This window comes from Abramis brama (genome assembly GCF_963993115.1).
Source record: "Abramis brama genome assembly, chromosome: 10".
Taxonomy (NCBI): domain Eukaryota; kingdom Metazoa; phylum Chordata; class Actinopteri; order Cypriniformes; family Leuciscidae; genus Abramis; species Abramis brama.
The window spans coordinates 32,556,150-32,568,370 of record NC_139972.1 but is presented as its reverse complement, the minus strand read 5'-3'; the positions used below and the strand labels follow the sequence as shown (position 1 = coordinate 32,568,370).

The 12,221-nt window shown below is 36.9% G+C and overlaps 1 protein-coding gene across 1 annotated transcript in view; it reads right to left on the bottom strand.

The window, feature by feature from the left end:
* The window catches only part of maml2 (mastermind like transcriptional coactivator 2), a 70,542-nt gene that overhangs the window by 56,885 nt on the left and 1,436 nt on the right, over positions 1–12,221 (bottom strand). The window contains exon 2 of the mRNA XM_084125892.1: positions 10,489–10,914. Coding sequence (XP_083982018.1) covers positions 10,489–10,887 — 399 coding nt within the window. The 5' untranslated portion in view covers positions 10,888–10,914. The remainder of the gene's footprint in view (positions 1–10,488; positions 10,915–12,221) is intronic.

Below are 12,221 nucleotides of genomic sequence, written 5' to 3'. Positions count from 1 at the left end.
ATTTTTTTTATTTTTTTTGCCATATATCAGCCAGTTTCATTTCCCTAACCCACACAGTTTCATTTTCACATATTTTTAAATATAAATCCTCATTTTAAAATGTTAGGATGTTCGTTTTGTCTCTGTAGCCAGGGGTGGTTAAAAGCATTCTGATGAATATGGTTTGAAGGAAGGAAATAGGTTGTGCAACTCCAATGACTTTTACAGTCATCCAGTCATCTGATCCTTTATGTGTAGTCAATTCGAATATAAGACTTGGACAATGACTCATTGCCAATGAATTCAATTGCTATGATCCTGCACCAATATTGTAATCTGCAATGCTAATTAATTGAATTGAGCAATAACATACATATGAGATAAAAGTGAGGATAATTTTTCTTTTCTAAAGCAAACGTAAGTGGTGCCAGAATGTTGCTACATGGAGTTCGGTGTGGTTTATAATGTGTTGCAATGCAGTTGCTAGTGTTTTCTGGTGGAAATGCTAGAAAAGTGACCTCACACATGCACGATTTATGTTACGCACCAAACCGCAACAGGATGGGTTATGCGAGAAAACCTCTACTTTAGGGTTAGTAGTTTCCTCAAATCCCAAACCCTTAACATGTGCAATAGTAGTAGTGAGAGTAAACACCACTAATGAAACCATACAAAGCTCACAAATTTGCCATAACTGTATATGTCACGTAAAGTTACATGGTTCACAATTTTTTTTTTTTCACACTGGTTTGACTCCATGTGATCACAATTTTCTTTTAATGACTTTGAAATGAATTCTACATTTTCTTCCCACAATGTATCATGAGGACATGAGCAGAGACGAGTGCCAAAGCAGTGTCAAAAATGCAACATTGAGCATTCTTTAGTCAGCATGTCATTCTCAAGAGACAGAGAAAATGCTGTCAGTGCCACATTTCATATTTTAGGCTTCTGTGAATATGAGACACAATGTGTAGATGCTAAAGTAAAAAAACAACAAAAAAAAGACCTACAGTACACACTTCTGGCAAAAATCTGAGTTTAGACAAGAGAAAAATAAATAATAAAAAAAATAAAATAAATAAACTACCGTAGATGCAACAAACAGAACAAATCAACAAATCTTGCGAAAGGTTATTCTCAGGTTACAGTGCATAAACCTCAGAACCGACAAACAAAGATGACCTTGAAGTTACCTCTCTGGGTGAGCTGCATTTTTCTAAACATTACATCATGCAGTTGCAGAAGGATATTTTTTTCATTTTGATATCATTTTAAGATATGATTTATGGTTCTTTTTTGTCCTTTTTGGAGCTTGAGAGCCACTGAGACTTCCTGATCCACTCGGTCAAACGCTGCACAATGGCAAGTGGAAATATACTTTAATTCAGCCATATATGTTATAACCAGAAACTGATTCAGAAGAAGTGGAAGAGTGAATTAAACCAGGTCGTCTACAAAGTCGGTGTATCAGAATGGTAATGTGTTGTATGTATCGCTCTTTAAAACGACGGACACATAACGGTAATTAATATGATTAGCCTTTGGCTTGACTACGTTATCAAACAGCTAATAATATGTTGCTAATGTTACATAAACAATGTTCCCGTTCACTATCTCAGAGTCATACAGCTGCCTCAGAAACGCTTTAAACAACTTAGAACATCAGTGGAGAAAGGCATATAGTTCATCATAACATCATAAGCCCCGCCCCACACATTGACGGGATTGGTTTACATGTTTGCGACCGTTGGAAACAGGGGCGATTTCAAGCCGCGTTTTTGAAACTGTCTTTGTTACACTGCAGTTTTAAGGAGAAAATACTCAGCAATGGTGTCGACTGATGAATTAACATTCGCTGAATGTTAAACAACATTAAAAACTTGATTTTCACCTCAGTTGGTGTTTAGAAAAGTTAATTTCCTAGGTGAACTATGCCTTTAATGCCTGTGCAGACTTTGATATATTCACAAGACGGCATCATTACGCATAAAGTTGTACATTTTCTTATTTTGTTTAAAGATCTTCTTTTTTCCCCCTTTCGCACAGCCCTTTCGTAGCTACATAAAATATTTACATGTTTCCCCGAAGACAAAATTAGTACAATTTACCCCGGTCATTCAATTCAAAAAGTTTACACTCACCGGCTTTTAATGCATATTCTGCAAGGGGTATGCAAACGTACAAAAACTGTATATTTATTATTAACTATGTATTTGCAATTATTTTACTTGTGATGAAGTATTGAAATTAAGCAAAATCTAAATACTGAGATGTATCCTTAAAAGATATTTTGTCGTTTTGTCTTGTCAATGAAGTCAATGATCAACAAAACCACATGGTTCCCAACATTCTTCAAAATATCTTATTTTGTGTTGAAGAATAAAGTTGAATAAAACGGCATGGGGTTGAGTAAATGATGACAGAATCTTCATTTTTGTGTGAACTAACCCTTTATGAAAGAAGTTATAATAGTATTTCTGTATTAATAGTATTTAAATGTCAGTTTAAACTGTAACTGAAGTTTAAATCAGAAATGCTATGAAAACTTCTGTCTTAAAAGGATAGTTCGGCCAAAAATAAAAATTATGTCATATATGGTGAAGGCTGAAACAAACCAAGATTTTTTTTTTTTTATTTTTTTTTTGACTAGCTTCATATACAGTAGCTACAGTATACAGAATGTATGGGTTTTGCCACCCACTCTCTGCTGAAGTTGTACTTTGACTTTGACCCTGGAGGCAGAGAGGGAGAGAAAAAGAAGCAGGAGGGAGGGACAAGAGTGTGGAGGGAAAGGAGAAATAGAGAGGGCTTGTGCTCCTTTTCAGGGCTGTGAGCGAGGAGCCTGGGAACGTGGAGCAGTTTGGCCAGGCTGATAGAAATATCCTGAGTTGAAATGTAAACAGGCCTGATCTCTGATCTACCCAGAGAGCCCCTGATGTGACCCGACATTCCACCCAGGGGTTCAACACTGACATCAGGAGCCCACTTTCTCATTTCCTGGGCTGGACGGCGACCCCTCGGAAAAGTGGGATGTGTTTGAAGTTTCACAAATCAAATCGCAATTCTATGCCTGGGACATCTATTGACACTTATAATTTGGGAAATTTCAGATGAGGTGAGCAAAGTTGTCTCAAACACTCTCCGTACTAGGGCTGGAACGATTATTTTCCCTATCGATTATTCATTTATTTATTTCCGATTAATCAAACATCCCACCCTTACTTTTTTCTTTTTTGATTACTTCTTTGATGGATGGATGTGCTTTTTTGGGCCTCTAAATCTAAGGTACCATTCACTCCCATTGTAAAGCTTGGAAGAGCCAGGATATTTTTAATGTAACTCCGATTGTGTTTGGCTGAAAGAAGAAAGTCATATACACCTAGGATGGCTTGAGGGTGACTAAATTATGTGATAATTTTCATTTTGGGGTGTACTAACCATTTAATGCCAGTGCATTCCTAATTATTATGTTAAGTTAACACTATGTTTTGTGATCTTTTATTAAAAAAAAAAAAAAATGGAAGTAGCTTGCATTGTTGTGTGTGAAAACCAGTTAAAATCACAAAGTATGTCTGTGAAACACACATTTATCTAACCTTCTCAGGGAGAACTAGCCTTTCACTGTTTGTCAGTTTTTCATTAATGGCAGATGCTAATGGTTAGAGCAAGGAAAAGCCTTGATAATGTGGTTAATCTAATGTTGTTTACAGTGAAATTATGTAATGATGGAAAGTGAAAGGCTAACTGATATCACAGGGGAGTGTGGATATTTGAGTCATATCAGTCGTTTATTCAACTCCCACATACTGTATCTGGGATTGAACATTCACAAAGGCATAAATTGAGGGTTGGGGGTTTTGTGGGTTATTGTTTTTGCAGCAAAGAGTCACAGATTTTATCATCCACTCATGGCCCTTGCATACACACCTGAGGATGCAGTTTCCCACAAGGGTTGAATTTCAGGTGAGTTCAACAGAGCACAAGACTTGTCGAAAGATATAGTGAACCACCCCCTCTAACGCTTCTCCTTTTTTTTCCCCCGCTCTGTTCTATTTAGTCGGGCAGGAAAAACCTGACAGATATCGGAGTGGTCTGTGTGCTTTCTCTGTGCTAGGGAATTCACACTAAGTATGAATGTGTCTATCAATTCACAACCACTGGCTGGTGCAAAGAAAGTCAACACAACTCTTCCCCACTCTGCTTTGCTACAGGAATATTCTTTGTGGCCCCACAAGTATTTAGACATCTAAAAGTCATCTAAGACTAATTTTAAATGAGTTTAATTTAAATGTAACATTTTTGACAAGCCAAACATGTCAGTTTCTGAGTAACATGTAATTTATTTAAGCCACTAAATAAGTATAATGAATTACCCAAAAAGCATTTCGAACATCTCTAGAATGTTTAATAATTGCCCAAAAATCAAACATAGTTCCCCCCTCACGCACGTTATCACGTCCGTCAAAAACTGAGGCTGGATGTCGGTGACACACTCATGGGCATCAATCACTTCAGTGAATACTTGCCGGCTAAGAAATATATAATTATTTTCTTACGATCTGTCTGTTTTCAAATTCACATCATTTGAATTTCACAACATTTATGTCTGTCAAAAAAATTATGTGCACAATACACTGTATTTACGAGAAGCAGAGGTCCAGCGAGTACACACTTTTCCTGGATAACCCACACTTCCGGATGTTTTGAATGCGTTATCGTTTTCCGAGAAGAGGGAGAAAATGGCTTCAAAATGTGTCTGTCAGAGACGATAACGTGCATAATACATAATGAAATTGAATCAAAATGATCAGGAAACTGACTGTAAATGCAATGTAAAGATAATAAACGCCAAACCAATTGAAAAACTTCCTCAGGTTAGTAAACATCGTTCAACATGTGTTGGTTCCTGACGGAAACAAGAAGTTGTATGTTATATTTTGACAGACATTTAGTTTTCCACGAACTACGCATTCTGATTCTGACAATATTTTCAATAATGATATTTTTTTTTAATCTTTTTTTCATCATTTTGGCAATAGATGAACTTAAATAATTGATTTTGCTGATGTAAGTTTCAGGAACTTGACAAGTGATTTTTATAATGTAGTTTGACCACTAACTTATCAGTTGTTTAAAAGATTAAGGCACTTATTAAAGTTTGATAAAATGTTGTTAAATTTTCAAATAAAAGATGATCATTTTTACATGATTTGGTACATTTAATTACCCCTGTGCAGATTTTGAGCCATAGGCATGTTTATATATATATATAGGCGTGTATATATATATATATATATATATATATATATATATATATATATATATATATATATATATTTCTTAATGTGCAAATATTTTTATGAACAAAAAAAGTATAGCAAAGTCAATATGCAGACTTCAAAAGTACTCTATATCCACATCTTTGCTGCTTCCAAACGACATAGACAAACATGCAGTTGAAAGAGTTGGCAACAACAATCAAGCACACATTCCAGATCCAGGACAGATATACTGTACCACAGGATTAATAGAGCCCATTAAAATATGACTGAAACTTTAATTAAGCCACAAACCACATTGTCACATACGCATGCTTCTCAGGGCATGTTTCTAACTTGTATGTAACGGCCTAGAAAGTTCTTTCAGTTTCATCATTTCCTTTGGTTAACTATAATAGACTAAAACTCAGAATTTGGGTAACAGAGGCTGATACTAGATGCTGAGGGGGCGATTTCTGCCTGCAGCCATCATGTTGTGCAAATGGAGGTAGGGATGTATATGCCGAATGGTTTCAGCACTCTTCAAAGCCCCAGTCATGTCTCAGACTGTGAATAAAACATGAGGTATACACAAGGCGCACCTCACAAAGAAACCTCTAGGAGAGCCAGCACAGATGAAGAGGGAATGCTTTTGATTTAAGCAGCATGAGCAATCCTACTTGAGTTTCCTAAAGTTCTCTTCTATTTATGCCTCAGCCTTCCACTTGTAAATGTGTATCTTGTTTTATAGGTCACACTTAATGCTTAAAATGCATTTGTTGCTGCACATATCTCAGATTAAAATCCTCCATCCTTTAAAATCCTCAGACTTAGCCTTAAACGACATACCCACGATCACCCTCAATCAGTTTGATGGCTGTTGGATGCATATTGCACACAAAAATGACAAGAGCTGACTGAAAATCAGCAGTTTCAATCTGACAGGCCTAACAAAATATCCAAAAGGCAGAACGCACCAGTCCGCCTGAAAACAGTTATTTTTATGGAGTACCGGTTTGATAAAATCATTACTGTTGAGAAATGTCCCATTGGTTTGGTCTAAGATTGACAGGTTAGTGGTATCAAATCTTTAAATGATAGAGTTTCACAAAAAAAATGCCCCAAAGTTCATGTCCCTCAAAAAAACTTCAGAAATGTCAAAAATGTGACTCTCTCCTTGACTTTTTAACCAGTTCCTTAGGCTTTCTGCCAAAACATGAGTGTGCTCATGTAGGACTAATTCATTTTCATATCAACGTGAATATCAACCATGGGACAAACTGCCCAGGGACCCATTCATTTCCCCTCAAGTAAGGCACAGACAGTTTTGCTGGGCTTAAAGTGGCCTCCAAGGAGCTGGACTGATTGTTCCACATTCAGGTGGAGTGAAACTAAGCCTGGGCCACCTTCAGCTTCCACTCCTAAAGCACTATAGCCCAGAAACACCAGGAAACACTTTGACATTTCCTTCTTCCACCTATTATTCCTAATGCCTGCCTGTCATGCTTAATTATGTCCAATTATATTGCTACATCCTCAAACATTAGATTGAGGGTTTAGTCTTTCCAATAAGCATTGCTAATAGGATAGTTCACTCAAAAAAAAAAAAAGTCATAATTTACTCATCATAACACCTTTCTCATATGGTCAAAAAGTTATAGTCAAAGACTCCATTGACTTTCACTGTATGAAAAAAAAAAAAACACTGAAACATGTTTCAAAACATGTGTTCCATAAAGGAAAGAAAGTCAAACAGGTTTGGAACGACATGAAGGCAAGAAATTGAAGACAGAATTTGTTATTCTATACTTATAAAGGAAATAATAATACTTTAAAAAAAATAAACCTAAGTGTGAACTGAATATATTGTTTTCGGACGCTTAATTGCAATTAAATTAAAATATATTATAGCTTAAATCTATATTAAATTCAATAAGCTGAAGTTTTGAGTACTATTTTTGATCCACCTAAATAGGACATGAAAATAGAAATAGAAAATGTGGTAAACTGTGGTAAATGATGAAGTTGCACTTCAGTACAATTTAAATATATTTAAATGTAATACTGAATAAAACACTAGTTAAATTTACAATAAAGTGTATGTTAGTTAACAAATCACAATAAGTGTACTTTTCTTAAAGCACGATAAAATATGATTAAAATATTATTTAAAATTAGTGCTGGGCAACGATTAATTGCAATTTATCGCATACAAAATAAAATATTTCTTAAATATATACATGCATATGTGTGTATTTATATATACAAAATTATTATACACAATACACACACATGTATTATGGAAACACAAATTGTTTTTGCCTAGCACTATTTAAAATGTACTTTAAAGTTAAACTTTTAATTTTACATCATAATAAAGTGCACGTAAGTGTATTTAAGTGTGTTAATAAACATATTGCACCCTCTTTAGGTACACCTAAGTGGCCTTTTATTTCATTAATATTATATTATCTTCAAGTACAGTTTTGATAAATTTACTTTTAAGATTTTAAGTACACTACAATTGCATATTCAATTCAATTAAGCGTACTTCTTTTTCTTCACTTCATTGGGAAGTACTGCATGAACGCATTATAAAAGAATATCATTGAAGATTGTTTAATTGATATAAACTGGGTAAATTGAAGGTTGATCTCTTTAGATAAGCAAATGGAGCATTCATAATATCCCACTTTCTCTTCCATGAGAGGATATTCCACAATCACCCTCTGTTCCCAAGTCGGTCATTACTCTGAATTTAGGAAAAAACAAATTCATCCATAAGCCCATAACACTTAATTACTGGGCAGTCCTCTGGCAATCGTGTTTTCAAGGCCTGTTTGACTTTGAGTAAACAAAACCAGGACATGTGTGCTATTGAATGGCTCTAACCATTTATACGTGGGCTGCATGCTTCAAATGGCTTTATAGGAAAACCATCATTCAAGAAGGTGCTTAATCGAGCAATTTATCAAACCTTTGATAACAGAGTACGACAATGCATGGTATGGAACAAAACACAAGACCATTCATGCTGTGTTTGCGAGATTTCACCATCTAGCAATTTCTGTCTTTGTTAAGTTTGCTGGATAGATTGGTGTACACTTTCAAAATCTGCAAAGCTGTTGAAAGGAAAACCTGATGCCTCACTTTATGATTATGCATTTTGCAAGAATACACCTGTAATAAACTAGACCTTAACTATGTCTAGATAAACAAACACTATTCACAAATTCTAGAACACAAACCATATAAATCATATTTTATCTTGATATTTCCTAAAAAAAAATAAAAAAAAGTAAATTCAACAAAATGTGTTATCTTACAGAAGATTTCAGAATTACAGTAATCAGTACATTTACATAATCAGTAAAGCATGTCCAGTAGAGACTGTATAGTGGTGTCAAACAGTGAAGTCCCCAGAGGCAAATATAAGGATGGAGGACAAATAACCAGAACTGACCTGTTGACAGCAAGTACTTCGGTCAGTTATAAAAGTTGAGGCTACAGTACAAAACATATGGTTTTCAATTTCTGTACTAAGAGATATTTTCCCTAAATTATCAATATTTGTGACAATATGGACACATTTGTACACTGTGGCGTCATAAAGTATTTGGAAACTTATTTTCCACTTTCAACAGATATCAAACTAGGCATCTGCAAATAAATCATGTTTATCATGTTTAACTGTGTGTACACTCACCGGCCACTTTATTAGATACACCTGTTCAACAGCTCGTTAACCCAAATATCTAATAAGCCAATCACATGCATGTGGTATGTAGACATGATCAAGACGATCTGCTGAAGTTCAAACTGAGCATCAGAATGGGTAAGAAAGTGATTTAAGTGACTTTGAACGTGGCAGACGGGCTGGTCTGAGTATTTCAGAAACTGCTGATCTACTGGGATTTTCACACACAGCCATGAACCATCTCTAGGGTTTACAGAGAACGGGCAGAGAAAGAGAAAATATTCAGTGACTGGCAAAAATGGCTTGTTGATGCCAGAGGTCAGAGGAGAACAGCCATGGTTCAAGCTGATTGAAAGGCAACAGTATCTCAAAAAAACACGTTACAACTAAGGTCTGCAGAAGAGCATCTCTGAAAACACGTCAAACCTTGAAGCAGAAGAGCTACAGCAGCAGAAGACACACCGGTGTCACTCCTGTCAAAAGAACAGCAAACTGAGGCTACAATTCACACAGACTCACCAAGATTAGACAATAGAAGATTGGAAAAAACGTTGCCTGGTCTGATGAGTCTGGATTTCTGCTGCAACATTCAGATGGTAGGGTCAGAATTCGGCATAAACAACATGAAAGCATGGATTCATCCTGCCTTGTATCAACGGTTCAGGCTGTTGGTGAAATGGTGTGTGGGATATTTTCTTCACACACTTTGGGCCCCTTAGTTTAAACACCAGAGCCAACTTGAGTATTATTGCTGATCATGTCCATCCCTTTATGAACAGTGTATCATCATCTGATGGCCTCTTCCAGCAGAATAGCATGCCGTGTCAAATCATCTTAAACTGCTTTCTTGAACCTGACAATGAGTTCACTAAACTCATTGGGCACCAGGGGCCGGTTGATCTCAATCCAATAGAGCACTTTTGGGATGTATTGGAACGGGAGATTTGCATCATGGATGTGCAGACAACAAATCTGCAGTAACTGTGTAATGTTATCATGTCAATATGGATCAGAATCTCTGAGAAATGTTTCCAGTACCTTGCTGAATCTATGCTATGAAGATTTAAGGCCGTTCTGGAGGCAAAAGCAGTTCCAGCCCAGTGCTAGCAAGATGTACCTAATAAAGTGGCCAAGTGTATATTCTATCTTTCTTTGAATTAACTCCCATGTGGTCTGATATTATAATGCAATGGCATTCAAACATTTTCCAATGTGACTTAAGAATGAAAATACTTATAGGAGGAACTGCATGGAAATGTGCATTGTTAAAAAAATTAAATCAGATGTCACTGAATCACCACCTCCTTTTAAGTTATATTTTGTTTTGTTATATTTTTAAAAGACCTTTAAAAGAATCATGTGCCTGCCCGCAGGGCCCTTTTTAATTAAACAGACACCCCCATCTCTCCCTCACACACCCACAGTAATCACATCATATCAGTGTGTTGATGTCATTCTCTGGGGAATCGGTCTGACACGTGTCCCTATGTGTATTAGACAGATTATAAGATTTATGATGTGGGTGTAGTTAAAACAACCCGTACAACTTACTGCTATTTGCGAAGAAATTTTGGATTCTGCCTCTGACGAGCTGTGGCCTTTATGTTCACCATTCACTCTGCTGTATTCAGGAGGGTGCTGAGAGGCCGATCTACTGCCCTTCTTCCTGTTCCCGGGGCCCTGATGGACGATGTTTAAGAGCTGCAGTGTGTTCTCGTGTACCCGGTCCGAACTTTCCGCCAGACCACGCTCATAGCGGTCCTCACAAGTGGAGTGATGCCTCCGGCAAAGTTCTATTCTGGCACGCAAGCGCTCCACTATGGCAGTGTGGAGCTGAGGAACGGCTGATCCTCTTGAAGTGGCGATTGGTGTGATTGATCCTCCCATCCCGACGCCCAACATGGGTGCAAAACCACTTGGGGTGGCCTGAGTCGGAGCTGCCTCTCCCATGACCTTTAGTTCCCCTCTTCTTTAACCCTTTAATGGTCACAACCAGAAAAACAACACAATTATTTATTTTTGATTAAATAATAATTCATTTGGGCAATTTTTCCACTTTGTGAATGTTTATATGGAATTAATCAAATATGCTCAAATTTACCCAGGCATCCACATATTCAGAAAAAAACACTTTAGACACTGTAAGTGTTATCAGGAATAACACTGTGATCATTTCATATAAGCCACTTCTGCCATTAAAATATGCTGTTAGTTTTTATCTAAATTGATCTAAATGAAATGCTACTTTTCAGGACATGGGAAAAAAAACTGTATTTTTCTAATAAATAAACACTGTTTTGTCAAAGTTGATATTATGACTTTATACATGATCCAACACTTGATTGTGTCATTATATCATTAACATTTTACCAAAATCAAGCTCAAGTTAAGTTACGAAGATTTTGACCAGCGAATGTCGTGTTTTGTACATCATTAGAACGGTCGCAACTGAGGCTGTAACTGTTTTAATCAACTTACGGGTTATAAAGTTTACTGTAGCTATGTGGGCGCTCAGTTTTTTCTGTCATTTTGCCAAAATCTCATGTTATAAACATGACGTGCTACGCACAGGCTATTGGCTACTGTCTATTTAAGACAGTAGATATTGGCTAAGGCTCAACGACAATTGCTAGACTGAGGGCCCTATCGTACACCTGGAGCAATGCGGCGCCAGGCACGACGCAAGTGTTTTTTGCTAGTTTCAGCCCAACGCAATTATCATTTTGCTGCAGGATGGGTTGTTTAAATAGCAAATGCATTTGCGTCCATTTGTGCGCCCATGGGCGTGCTGGTCTGAAAGCAAGGTGTGTTCAGGTGCATTGTTGGCGCATTGCTATTTTGAGGCAACTAAAATAGACTGCGCCATTGACCAAAAAAAAAACTGGTTTTAAGTCAATGGCGCAGTATATTTTTGTTATTTAAACAGCGCATTAGTAATGTGCGCCTATAGGCGGGTTCACAATGCGCATTCACTTTGTCCCGTAGTTGGTCTGCTTGTGCTCATTAACCTCGCACACTAGCAGATCCGTTTCCTCGCTAGAGAAGTGTTTGGTTTAACCGCTTGCAAATTCCGCAATGTAAATAGCGAATCCACAAGGGAACAAGAGAAGAGACTTTGATTGTTTTTTTGCACGTTATGCCCAAAACACACCCTTTACTCATTAAGAGAATAGGGACAACCCTTTTAGACCATTTTTCCCATGTTAAACTAGCAAAAGTGGATTCGGACACGCCCTAAGTGCACTTGCGCCGTGTGCTTTAGACCATGCGCTTAGATAGTGAAA